The sequence below is a fragment of the Bombus affinis genome, chromosome 2 (genome assembly GCF_024516045.1).
Source record: "Bombus affinis isolate iyBomAffi1 chromosome 2, iyBomAffi1.2, whole genome shotgun sequence".
In the NCBI taxonomy this organism is placed as follows: Eukaryota; Metazoa; Arthropoda; class Insecta; order Hymenoptera; family Apidae; genus Bombus; species Bombus affinis.
Genome location: NC_066345.1, coordinates 13,553,478 through 13,568,427, shown reverse-complemented (window position 1 = coordinate 13,568,427; position 14,950 = coordinate 13,553,478). Strand labels below are relative to the sequence as shown.

Genomic DNA, 14,950 nt, shown 5'->3' with positions numbered 1-14,950 from the left:
ATATAAAATTTATATTCAGGAAATCAAGACGAGAAATATATGAAAAATGCATAGGTAATGCATAGAAAAATCTTAGTTCTACGCAAACTCCCCGAAAATACACAATAGTAATGTCCAAAATTTCTATGAAAAATTATTTAATTATAAAATCTTAGAATTATAAGATTCTGATGCTTCCAATATGAAAATTATTATCTTTCTTTTTCCTATATTTCTTGTTAGAATATACCTCGAACTTCATGATTAGATTCAAACTACAGTGTACTTCTCCCCGTACAATATAACTTCACCCCGCCACGACGCTGCAACCCTAACAGGAGAGACACGTCAGTGCGAGCGTCGTTTCGACGACGTTGACTCGACCACTATGTGACGTGGAAACGTTTCGTGCAGCGGTAAATCCCGATTTCCGTAAGATAACTGTGTGCACAACGGGCACGACTTCCAGGTCGAGCATCGCGCTCCTGCTATCTACACACGAAAGCGCCACGGAAATATTCGAGGGGAAGTGCCAGGGGATAATTTATCGTCGTCGTAATTTCACCGACGACCAAAAGACGGAGGAGGTTGGTTCCTGGTTCTACGCAAGTTAGAAGACACGCGGCGGTAGTTAGGCAACTTGTTCCCTGTTACTGGTATACCCTGAGACACCAGGTATACAAGGACGATCCTGGTGGACGCGACCATCGTGAAGGAAAAGGCCCACAGTGGTCGTTGAAAAGCCGAACAAGGTTCCCTCGAAACTCTCTTTGTCCGTACAGGTGCACGCGGCAGGTTACTGGCAGAAACCCAAAACAGGTTTTCACAAAACCCGCGGCTGGTCTCCTTTCCTTTTTATCTATCCCCTATCTTTTTCCTCTTTCTTTTTTTGCTCGAAAGAGAGACACGATTCTCCGCTTTCTCTTTCACGTTGCTGTTCTTCTTCCACTCTGCCGGACTTTTTCTGCTTCATTTGTGTATGTTAGTGTGTGTGTATGCGTCATCCAGCAGCGGGTCGCACCAGTCACGTCACTTTGACGAGCATTCAAATTAAGCGGCCCTGAATCTCATGCACGCGGTCTCCCGCACGATTAAGGGGATAATTAATTTTACATTCGTTGCGCGGACCCTGGGACGTCTCGCGGCCTGGGGTGGACGATCTACATTGTGAATCGTGAATTCGAATTTCGACCAATTCATGTTTTACGAGGTTTGTGGCCTATCGTCACAGAGAAGAGGTTTGTAAACGGAATGTTTTAGTTAATTATGGCTCGTGGATTTTTTTAAAAGTACTACTCAAAGCTACATAATTGTTATTGTTTCTAGAAATTATATTATTACGAAGTATCACTGGTAGTTTGGCATTTTAGTAGCTTATTTTATTTTAACTGGTATTTGGTAGAAATTTTGTACAAGCTGTTTAGCGACCATTTTAATAGACGTTGCCAAAATTGTCGTTGTAAAAAGAAATCTGGGTTTTGTGTAAAAAATTGAAGATTTCTTAATATAGAAATTAATAGGTACAAATGATAGGATATCTGTCTGAACCAATTAAAAATATTAAATTAAAATTCCCATATCACCTTTGTGTTAATAACTTGGATTAAACTTATGATGAAAGATTCGTTACAGAGCATAATACGCATGAATGTAGATATGAGGAAGATAAACATAAAAATTCTTCAAATTCTTCAAATATTTATTATCTATAATTTTCCGAATACTCAACTTCTAATTTATCACGGTATGATTGAATAATTATTACGCAAATACAAGTTTGAAGATTCTTTCGCACGATGTTGCACAGGCCGTATCGATCTGAAGTGCAGATTAGCTACCGTGTAATTTGACGATGCTTTACGAGATATAAAATCGCGGTGACAATAATGTTTATCTCGATCTGCAAGCATAAACTTGATCGTATCAAGAACTTCTTACTCGTACAGTAAAACCAGTGTAACTTCTATTATTAATTCAACAACTATCTGATTTTCATCTTTGCTATTCAAATGAAGAGAAGAATTTAATTCAAATTTATTATTCCATTTAATTAACTGCATTATTATTATACACGCGAGTACTATTATTTATTAATATTTCGATATTCTTCCAATTTAAATGAGCTTCAACAGAAAGAAAAGAGCATCGAATGAAGAGTTCGAAAGTAAGACACTCGAGCAACGTCATCCTCTCAATTCGAGTCAATCAACCCACCCAGACGACTTAATTTTCTAAGAAAATATTCACGAGAGATTTCTCCCATCGTTCGTTGGTCGAGATGTTCATCGAACTTAATGGCAACTATCCTCGATCTCTTACGGAAGTACGAGAAACGAGAGGTCCGCAACCGGCATCGGAATTGCTTCAGAAAAATGTAATATCGTTCCTCTGCGACTTCTACCGGCAGAAAGAGGTTCAACGAACCCCGGAAGCGTGCGTTTCGAACAAACGCTGCAGAAGGATGAGAAGAAGAAGGAGGAGGAAGAACGACGCGAGGAGACGTCATCTGGTCGGAATATTTTAATTAAAGCCTATTTCTACGATAACGATTTTTCCTCGTGGAAGCGTCCATCGTGTTCGTCCAAGACGTCGAGACATCTCTTTTTGCGAGAGGAAAAAAAAATATAAAGAAATGAGGAGCGTAGCAAAGCTTTGGAGCGTCTCGTGGACTGTAATTTGTCCGCTTGAAGAACGCGCGATCGTAAAACGAGATACGTAACTGGCGATTTGAAACGTTTCCTTAAGATTGTATGATGTAATAGTAATAGACAGGATTTATAGGATCCTATTGGTCTTCAGAACTGTCGTTTCATTATTTTGTTTTATTTTAAACGATCTTAAATTTATCATAGATGGTTGAGATCTTCTAGACAGATATTATAGCACCGAATAGTACTACTTCATATTCACCGGTCATTGTTTCATCGGCTTACCATTTATTTCGTTCAACGACTACTTTCTTGTTACATGTCGCAATATTTTATAGCGCGTAGCAAATTTGATCATATCGATTCTATGAAAAGAAACATTGAAATATTTTGAATATTTTATGGGAAGCATTCGCAGCACTCAAATATTAATTTAAACAGCACAACGATCAACGGGATGACCTAAACTTTCGCTGTATCTTCCTTCCAATAAATATTGTTTAAATATTAGGAAAACTATATGCAAACCATGCAAGAATATTTTAAAATAACTTTAGCAAATCGGAAAAACCCTTAAACTAACTTTCATATATTTCTAAACAACCTACGTCAGAAACCATGAGAATAGTTTCAGCAAATTAAAATAGTGTCAAATTTCCAAATCATGATCAACATTCGCTTCATATATTCCAAGAACCAACCATATGAATCATCTTCGGAAGGAGACAAGGCAGCACTATGTAGTATTCTTCCTCGCCAGATAGATCGGGAAGCACGTGATTAAATAACACAGCTGTTATTTTAGTAAAGTAACTCGGTCGGTGGAGCCCTTGCACGTCGAAGCGTGGGTGGGCGTCGGCTTAATTCACGTGAAGTATTTAGCTAGTTAATCCTCTGGCCGGCCTAGTGACGTCATCGAATCCTTTAGTTCGTTGAAAAAGCCCGACTCAACCGGATTGTGTGTGTGTATAGCTGGAATACAAAACCTATGCAACCGATTCCACGAGGATGCAACGTTATACGACTTTCCATTCATTCTTGCTCACCCGGACACGCGTACAAGATTCAAGCGTGTGATATACTTTCGCTTCGTACTCCCTTCGTTGAACAAATGCCTCGAATCTCTCGCGGCGCATTTAAGCTTTCGTTTGGAAACTTAATAGTTTCGAAACGCGAGAGAGGGAGAGAGAGTCAAATGGAGGCGCGTGCTAACGCACAAAGACGTCGTCGAGTTCGTTTGACGACCTGTTATTCGCTGACAATGATGCAACATTCACGTTGTAGACAAGAGCTGTCGTCTCTAAAAGACGTTCTAGTGTTCTTGGGACGTACCGGATAGTCGGAGTATGATAATGAAGTAGCTTCAGATTTGGAACGATGTATAGCGAAGATAGAGTTAACAAGATTTTTGACATGAAAATAAGGAATTTGCGATGTGATAAGGCGGCTGCTTCGAATTTTAAGAAATTTAATTAAGCGTTAGGGAGCACACTTTGGTTGAAATATGTTAGAAAAATACGAGGTTGGCAATTTGAGAGGTTTGAGATTTCGCATAACGGTATAATAAAACTGAAAATCGTGGAATTACAGTTGATAAGAGGATTGTTTGGAATATTGACAAATTTAATCATGAGAAATTAAATCGGATTAAAATGTCTAAATATAAGCAATTAAATCTTCGAACAAAGTAAAAAGCGCGTGAAAAATAAAATAGATAAAATTGGAACAAGCTGCATTAAATTTTCGCACACGAAATACCAAAAAATCAATAAAGGAAACAGAGAGAAACAGTTATTTATCAACGATATATACACATAAATTCGCATCAGTCAAAGCTGTTCGCTAATAGCGAGCAGATAGTCGCAATGGAGTATTTTGTACGATTCGTGCAAACGGCGAGCGACGTTTCACGCAAAAATAACAAATTCACACACCGACTGTTACTCGCGCGCCAGAATACCACTCGATATCTCGTACCATTAATAACAATATGCAACACGAACAACATTCGCAGTGAACGAGTTAACGTGCACATAAAATATCTGTTACCTCCTCGCTTTGCAGCTCGCGGAGTTGAATGATCCTAGCATGTAATTTCATGCGTTGGTGTCATCGAAATTTCATAGTTTCTTCGTTGGAAAAAATTCCAAAGCAAAGATTGCACGATGATAGGAGAGGAACCAAACAACGTGCGTTGAAAGATTCAACGTAAGAAACTGACGAGGAAAAAGAACGCGTCTCGCGAGATAAACTCCTACGAACGTGGGATTAAAGCAATCCCTACACGATGAGATTTTACCTGAAGACGTATCTCATGTGAGACGAATTAGCTGTCATGGATACCCACTCAAGATACATTATAATAGTAGATTAAAGAGATTCATTTAAAATATGTTTTATATATTTACTACAATTTGTAAGTGTTCAAATACTTATGACATATATATAAAAAATTGTAGTATATATAATTATCAGATATACAGTAGCTACATAGTATGTCGAAGAGGAAGAAGTATTATACGAAAGAAAGAAACTGTTGTATCACAAGATTGATTAGAGGAATACCAATATTGCAGGTTCTATATGTATCTATACATTTTGAGTGTTGCCTTGAATATTATTAATATAACCATGATAGTCGTGTTTCGTTATAGTACCAATGGAATTTTAAAGTCTTTTGTATAATCCACATAATATATATTCATCAAAATTTTCATTATTAATTTTATACTTCTTCAAATATTTTTATGAATCGTTATAAACGTTGATGTTGAAACATCTTGTTGTCGAGCTTCAAAGTTGCTGACTGTGAGTAAGATTATGATACCAACGGTTTCACACGAGATTTTGTCTAGAAGTAAATCTCATCTCATCGTGTAGGATTTGCTTAATAGAAGGCCATTCGTCGACAGGAACACGCTCGTAATTTTAACTCGCGCCTCGATCGCTGATTAAGAATTATCTCGTCGCGATGCACACTTGCCATTCCTCTCTTTTTCGTGATAAGATAGCCGTGTACATGCGCGGAGAGTTTTAACAGCGTAATCGATCATTCGTTGTCCGCGAGAACAACAACAGCAGGTGAAAATTATTTCTATTCGACGATTTCGAACGAACACTATACCACTGTCTCTTTCCACTTCGAACTGTTTTCTCTGTTTCTCTGCATTTGTTCGATGTTTCGACCGCTTGATTAATGTTTGGTACGCGCAAATTGAACATTCCTCGACTCTTCCCCTCGGGCGAAATATGGATTATGGATATCAGAAATCGCAATTAAAAACGTGTCCCTGTCAATTGACCGACTCGTTAAGTGATCCACGCGCAATGACACGGAAATTATCGTTCGTCTATTTTATTCGAAGGAAATTCGCGATGATTTTTTTCTGGTCTATTTCTTTTCTTTGTTCTCTGTGTCGTGACATTGGACTAATTTAAATAAGTGGTGTTATTACCCATTCGCATTAATAAAGATTGAATTTACAAAGAAGGAGGAGATGAACACACGTAATTCGTTTCTTAACTCACAATATCATTAGGTTACAAGATTGAATCAAGCTGCTTAATTATGAACTATGAAAATCGAAATTACATCTTTGAAATTATTTTCTTCCGAATTTCTATTTTTATCGAGTTTCAAGAAAGTTTCAAATATTTGACTTAAAGAAGGCTTGTATACATGATATCACGCAGTCATTTATAGACATATCAGAATTTTGAGAAATTTCTGTAAGCCTAGAATAACAGGGATAATTAGACTTGGATACGAACGACCCAGTTTGCTTACATAGCGTTAATTCTACTTTGTATCTTTTATTTTACGTGTTATTTTAAATCTGATACAAAATATTATGACTACCTTATTTATGACACATGACAGTGACATGATTATGATGACAGTGGTCCCAAATCTAAAATATTATATTCAAATTATCGTTTCTTATATAGATTCTTTTTTATATAGATACTTCAAATATTTAGATATACCACAAGCTCTAAGACAATTTGTTGTTTGAGTATTTTCAAGTAAATAGTTTTTCAGTACACACGTAACGCTTCTACAACATCGCTTCTATCACCGCGTAAAACATCTAAGCTGAAGCTTCACTATCTCATTAAGCGTTATGCTACACAACACCAAGAACCATAATCAGTATCCCATTCGAAGTAACTTCTCGTTTGAAACTGCGCAAGAAGACAAAAAAGAAGCAGAACAACACAACGCATTCCATTTATCGTTCAATTTCAAATGAGTACGAAAATTGTGAAACGTAGTGCAGATAGGGTATTTTTTAAAACACAGAATTCAGTACAGAAACATAGATAGCCATCTGGGTCAGCATAGCTCGTAAATTATTGGAAATGCAACGAAAATACAAAGAACCTGCAGACACTGCTGACCGAACAACATGCACAATTTTCCAATATTTTAGAACATTATTGTCTAGTAGCGACATTGCGACAAAGAGATATCGTGTTACACATTTTTTATAAAGTTTTCATTTTTAATTAAAAAAGACATTTTTATATGCACTTCATGCACTAACATGCAAGATAAAATACCCTCAGTGTAATACTCGTTACGATATTTATCGAGTAAAATAAATGTCCATTTAGATTCTCTTTCTTTTTTACTTGTATTTGCACAAATATGAAATTTTGCATACATTTATTCGGAACGAAGATTTTACGTAATTGCTCTAACAAACGAAGCCGATGTTACAGTTGTTTCCAATCTTTGCTTCTTACATTTTACAAAATATTCGAATAAATAATCCCATATTTTACAAACTCGCATAGAACTGTATAAAATAAGCTGATTCGTAATAATAATAATTTCTTTCTCATTGTTTATGGACGAAGAATTTACGCAATAGTTTAATATGTTATGTCGATCGATTCTCCTCCCAAAATATCATTTATAGACATTAGAAATACACGCGTAACATATACCAGGGGTTCCTCTAAATTCCAGTGAAATTCCAGCGTTGTTCGAGGCGATGAAACCAGAGGCAAACGATCCTTCCTATCCCGCCAACTGAGTCTCCCTCTCTCAATTTCCCGGTTATTTCACCAGAGAGCGTTGTTGAAACGAGCCACACGAGTGCTTTATGTTTGTTTTTCATTTCCTGCCGAAAAATCGCTAATTATCAGCCACGTAAACGGAAAGCGAGCAGACCGAAGCAGCATTTTTCTCCCCGTTTATTTCACAATCGCTAGAACACCCTTAACGTTCACAGCCTCTATCCTTCTTGCGGAAAACTATTTTTTTTTAACGACGTCCAGCATATTAGTCTTTAAAAAAAGTAGAAAAAGAAAGAAGAAAGAAGAAAGAGAACCACCAAGACTCATTAAGTGGTGCTACTGTAGGTTCCTCGGTTTCCTCGGAATATTTTATAGCGGACACGCTATATAACAACCATAATCAACGGTTACTCTCACGAGTAAACTCTAAATTCTCCTCTTCCCTACCACATTCTCTAATTGTTCCAGCTTTATTGCACTTAGTCAATTTTTTTCGTGTTTCCGCTAGCAAATTCGACGAAAATTTGTAAAGCAGACTTTAAGTTTCAGTATGTCTGCGCCTTGGCTCTGTCCAGTTCTCGACATTCAATTCTTTGTATTAAACGTCCCTGGTTCTCCTATTTGACTTAAAAGTGTGAAATTGTACAAGAAAAGTGTACAATCTAGAATCTCTAACTTGTCGGTTCACCAATACTTTACTAGTCGATAAAGTGTGAAAAGAAAATTTTTAAATCATCGTCAAAAGAAGATACAGAACAGCAATGTACGAAGAACATAGACATTTTCTATGATTTCATGATTTTTAAGACACTGGCAGTTGTGTGTAATAAATGTAATGAATACTTTGCCAAAATTCTGCAAATTTTTCTAAAAAGATTTTGCAACTATTCGGAAGTACCGAGCAAGGATCCAAGATACTAAATTATTTGTTCGTTTTTCTAGAAAAAAAAAATGTCCAAGACATGTCCAAGAATATTTTTATTACGTGCCATTCGAATGATCTTTGTTCACTTTCGTACATCAATTCTGCGCGTCTTGACGTTTTCAGACGTTCGAAAGCGGTTTAGAATGAACAGGTTTACAACTTTTCGATAGAATTCGAGTGGTCTATAAGGTTTAACGGTTGCATCGCTTATATTTATGCGGCTGGATAATGGCGAGTCAGCGGGAGAAAGGAACTTTAATGGCCCCGGAATCCATGGTCCACGGCAATGGGTCACCGCGTAACAATGCGACGTGAAAAAGCAGAGGAAAAAAAAGGAAGGATCGATGACCCGAGCATGTTGCTCGTTCTCGTGCAATGTGTGACGAACTTTGAGAGAAAAAGAAACATACGCTAGGATGCTCTCCGTGCACGCGAGAGGCCGATGTGGCATCGCATACAATGCTGAAACGAGAAAAGGTCAGCCACGGGCCCGTTTATCTTCCAGCTATCTAACGTTTTTCTCCGCGTCTCGATTGCTTCGCGCATCCTTCCTTTTTCCTTTCTCTACCAACTCTTAAGATAATCGCGAAGAATCTCGCGGAGAAGCACGCGATATACAGCTGTAGAGGGTTAAGTGTGTACGAATGTTTGATTGCCTGTTCAAAGGATCGCTCTAAATACAAGATTGCAATAAATTTTGATCTTTTTGCATTCAGGACGTAAAGTATAGCGTGGAGTAATTATAAAATAAACCGGAAATGTAGCACGCCATATGAAAAAGATCTTATTACGTTTTGGATTTATTCTCACCCGTAGCATAAATTTCTGTCAATTATTTGCTTCTGGAAAATTTCCTTCAAATTGGCTATTGTCCTTGACAAATTTAAAAACTCAATTTTCTCAAAAGCAAAGTGTCAAATGAAAGATATTTCTATTGTCATTTTCAACTTATCTCTCGATAAAGAATGACCTCCTTCCCGATTGTGTATATGTACCACAATTTCAGGAACACCCAGTACACGTGCGTGTGCCTATTCCTCTCTCTATTCACGTTCGAACGCGTAGCATTGTCGTTGCGACACTTTCTCCGTAGAACCGATCCTCTTTGTGCCCTACCACAGACACTCAAAAGAATGCAGATGCGTATTCCTGCAGCGTAAGTCATAGCCGGTCCCGAACAATGACAAATAAATTTCAGAGGAAACAACTCGCTGGCTAACGCCTTTCTTGGAACCTAAGTATAAGACGCACAGAACCACATACAACAGCCTGTTCCCGTGCTTCTATAACCGTGTTCCTCCTAACCGCTTCGAAAGTGAAACGGTCTACCGAAACGGTACCGTTTTACTGTCTCTGTTTGACTCGTAGCAGGCGATGGCCATTTATAAATTACAACCGGTGCGCGAGCTGAGGCACGCTTGTAGAAGCGAAGGGACAACGGGACAAAAAGAGGAGGAGGGAAAAAAACAACGCGATTCCGAGGCGACTCGACGAAACCGGACTGTGGCGACGCGAGACCTCTCCGATAGACGAAAACGAACAAAACGCCAAGAGACGAAGGTATATACGTGTATCTGTTTATAAGTAGTCTGGATAATTTGGTGGATTTGTAACAATTTTTATTATGAATGATGCTGTAACTTATATAAATATATAATGTTTGCAAGTAACCTGGATTTCCTATAGTGGAAATATTCGTGGAAATTATACCAAATGATGAATTTTATCAAACAGCTTTTGGAAAATTTTAGCAAGAAGCAATGTCAAGATGATGAATTTTACCAAATATTAGAAAACTATAAAATACTACGTACACGCAGTCGTTAATTTTTAAAATTCATCACTCTACATCATTTGTGATTATTGTAATATTTCTAATATCAGTGAAACTTATCGCGAAATATTGAGAAATATAGAATATGTGGAAAAAACGGAATGAATATGTGTTATAACCTAATAATATCTTGTTATAAACAGAAATATATGTTCTATTCAAAAAAATAAGGCTCAACCTATATTTTGTCAAACTTAACTATGTCATACTTCGTTACTATATTTTATTACCATATTCCTTATAAACATTGATACATATTCTGGAGGAACAGCAGATATCTTAAATGATCGAAAACGAAAGGAAGAACGAGCCCAGAAATGGCCGCCACCACCATGGCCTTCCACACCGACGGGCAATTTGCACCAACCATTCGGACAGGTATACCATTGGAGAATTGCAGCGGCGAGGCCGTTGCTGTAATTTCACGGAAAGTGCTCGAACAACACAAAGGCGACGCAACAGAGCCTGACTTTCAGGTAACGTTTCCCTGATTCCCTTGGACACGACCAGAGGGCCCAGACGGTCCCTTGGAGGTCAGGTTATTGTTAGCGGAAAGCCGACTCCGCAAGGTGCACCTTTCTTCTATACCTAAGCGGACCTACAGGTGCAAGACGATCAGTTTGCTCAGGTGTCGGCCTCTTTGCTTAGGCCCACAGTTTCACTGAGAGACGTCTCTCTTCCGTTCTTAATACTTGTACACCGCAACGTTATCGAGATTATACTTGGAGCACGAATCTGCTCTTTCATGGAGGGTCGAGAACCTCGCTAATTGGTATTTGCATTCCTACAGCGATTTGAAATTGAGTCGCTGAATATATATCGGAAGGTTATGCATAATGTGCACAGTTGCTGACAGAAGTATTAGGGCACTTGCAAAAACCTTTTACGAATATATCAAAATGTTTTATACGAAATATTTAGAAATTTCACTAGCACTGTAATGAGACTCGATTATTATCATTGAGTTATTAAAGTTTGAGACAAATCTGAAAATGTATATAGAAATTAGAGATGATTTGAGGTGTCATGGCAGTTGTGTCTTGTAACGTTCATAATTTCAAAATGTTCAATATACCATAAATAATGTACAGATAAAAGTTTCATATGGAAAATATTCGATACTTTTGGAATTTTTTACTAGAGTATAATAAAATTCCTAATCTTCATTTGTAACATTCTTACAAGCAGAAAAATTAATCAGTATAATAATGCAACATACAATCCTTCAAAGCGACATTCACAAGGGATTATATTTGAAATATAATTATATTCAAGCAGCCTTAGACAAATACTACTGTCCTCCAGAAGAAAGTGTTTGCACCGTCAAACCTCTTCCTACGTTTTCATACGTTCATTCTTTATATCTCGACGATTTTAGAGCAGCAAAGACAATATACATTGGGTATATCGGCAATATTTGTATGCGAAAGCAGTGCTAAAAACAAAATATCTACTGCTGATGAAAGATAACTAGGAACTAGAAACATGGTCGCCAAAGAATTTCTAGAAACATAAGTAGAGATATAAATAGTTCTATTGATAGAAATAGTACATATACCTGAGAGATAATGAATCTGATTTTTCCAACTACATTACGTTCCAATAAGTGTGCGTCAAACAGTATGAGTCACCTGTCGATAGATTACACGAGAGATAGTATCTTTCAATTACGATATCATGTCTCGCATTTTGACATGTCTGCTAACGTCAAGATGATGAACTCTCTGAGTTTACCCGAATGCACATCTGTGGTCACTTGCGAGCATCACAGGTGCAACCGACGCGACGTTTTCGCGTTGCTCACTCATCATGCTGAACACGTAGTCGCTTCACTGGTTGAAAAAACGCGTCCACGGATAGCTTTGGTGCACGAACGACGGTTACGGTACCGCGACGCTCGAGATATTTGAATCTGAGTAAAGTTGCCGCGCTTTACCGGCCGAGATGACAAGATAAGACTACAGAATTGCAATAGACGGCTATTTGAACAAATTAGATCTCTAATGTTCAAACTCGATACGTCAAAGCTATCAAATATGTAGAATATAGGTAGATTCCTTGAGTACATATAGCACTATGATTTGTAAATGTTTCGTCAGTTTGTTCGAATTCATTATAACCTAGCGAAGCACACATACTTAGATATTTACGCAGTCGAAGTATTTGACAAATTGGGATTCTGATAGATCCAACACGTCAAAGCAATCAGATATTTAGAATATAGATATAGCATTGTGATTTTACGATCTTTTATTCGCCATTTCGCTAGAATCCACTATAATCTAACGAAGAACATAGGTACTTCTACAGTCGAAGAGTGTAAGTTTTTAAGTTCCCTAGGTGATTTTAATGAACTCGATCCTATCGAATTCCAACGTTCAGTATCGCTTGGTATATTTCGGCCGGAATTCCACGGCACTGCGCGTTGGTTAACCACCTGCTGAGCGATCGCGTGCCAGTCTGGAATACCGCGGTGACTTTGGTCGCTGTAGCGAAAGCGCAAAAACTTCGTGGGAACGTGCACGTGTCCGGTAGCTGCAGCTCGCCTTTCGATATTATTATTATTTTGAAACACTCACCTATAAGCGGTAACAACGCGAAGACAACAACAGCAACAGCCCGATGATGCTCGTGGGCTGCCATCGTGACAAACAGGGATTCCTCTTCTTGCACTAAACGCCGAAGGTCTTTCGCTAAACGTTCCTCTTTCTTTCTCACAAAATCTTTCGTATTAATCTCGTCACTGACACTCGAACACTCGGTTATCCGCGGTATTTCTCGACTTAGATGAATGACGTACCGATATCGAGGATCAAAACGATACAAGACATCGGGTCTATTACCATTAAACGACTGTTCCCGCACGTCGTATCGTCACGCTAGCCGATTTCGGACTGTGGCGGGGAGCAGCTCGTACGCGTTCGGCTCGGCCTTCGGCAGAGTTCGGTTGCGTTCGGTTGCCACCGGTGCGCTACTCGGCACGCAGGTACCAACGCCAAGCAGCGAGTGGGAAAGCCACGATCTCGCGGTTCTCCGCGAGATCAACCGATTCTTCCTCTCTCGGACGTTTCTTTCTTTTTTCTCTGTCGTTCTTTTGCCTTTCTTTTACGCGCATCCTTGCATTTTTATACGCCTCTACAAGAATGCCACGTCCTTGCGCATAATTCTTCCTTTTTCCCGCTGAATATTCAACGGAGAATGTTTCCGACTTTTTTCGGGACATCCGATGGTTCTTGCATTAAAGAATATCGTGCCATGGTATTCACAAATATGTTAATGGTACCGTTTCTGATGGATTTTTCGTTGCTTGTTAGCTAAACCTTGACTAATTAATCTTTTGTGTACGAATTAATTATGGAGAGAGATAACGTGTTTAATATCAATGTTTGCACAGTTAAATGGAATATTATGTAGTAAATCAATGCTTAGAGTGCTCTTTATATGTTATAATGTAATATGTTATAATGTAATATGTCACAGACAATTTACGTATTTTATGGACACTGTTGGAATGCTATGATAGTAGTAGTAATCTTTTTTTCTTTCTTAGTAGACGAATTTAGATCATTCTAACCTTTGATTGATTAACGTTGAATCATAGATACTTCAGTTTTATTTGTATTCTATGTTTTACGCAATGAAGACCATTGGTGACTGTTATCGCTCCAGATATAGAACGGGAATTAAAACTAAACAACTTCACTCGAATATATGTAATATTATATTATGGATATCTCCCAATATATACAATTGGATATCGTTTCATATGAAAGGAGAGAAATTAGAGAGATTTATTTTTAAAAATACGTTTAGTATTACACAGGATAGCTATGTATATATCTCGTAACAAAACTTCTTTCATATTACGCTATGAATATCTCATGTGTTTGTAATATGTACGTTTCATATTTAAAACAAAAATAAAACTAATAATTTTTGAAAGTATCTATATAGTATCTTACATCTCGCTAGCCAAAAAATTGAAATTTACAGAGCTTTCAACTGAATATCATTCAAAGTAAAAGTAAAAGAAAATTATTTTTCAAAATATTCTTAGCACATATATCTAAATCCCTGAGCTTAAGCACATATTGTAAGCAAGTAGAATATAAATTGGAAGCTATTCTAAGCCGCAAAGCGGGGATTAAGAATAAATAATAATAATTATCGTCTCGCCAATTAATTATTACTCGAGTCGAATCGAAAAGATCAAAATTTCCAAATCTTCCAAATAATTTTCTCATCATCCAACTGACCAGAAATCATTGCCACTTCAATTGAATTACTCAACAATACGGAACTATTCTACAGTTCATCCCGACATTATTTCTTTAACTTTGCCATGCAATCTGGCGAGCTAATTACAGCTGAATTATATTATTACAGGCCGTGTAGCACGGGAACATCGTTAATTTTACAATTCAACGAATTTTCCACGCGGAAACGAGGAAACGACGAATACGGGCGACGAGCTGTGTGGAAAACACGTTTGCGCGTTTAATCAAATTCGTGTCGCGTATTATCAAGCAAACAGAAGAC

General features: G+C 37.7%; 1 protein-coding gene across 1 annotated transcript in view; it reads right to left on the bottom strand.

Moving 5' to 3' along the window:
- The window catches only part of LOC126927006 (fasciclin-2), a 169,870-nt gene extending 156,546 nt beyond the window's left edge, over positions 1-13,324 (bottom strand). Inside the window, exon 1 of the mRNA XM_050743308.1 lies at positions 12,991-13,324. Coding sequence (XP_050599265.1) covers positions 12,991-13,054 — 64 coding nt within the window. The 5' untranslated portion in view covers positions 13,055-13,324. The remainder of the gene's footprint in view (positions 1-12,990) is intronic.
- Positions 13,325-14,950: the final 1,626 nt, after the last annotated feature.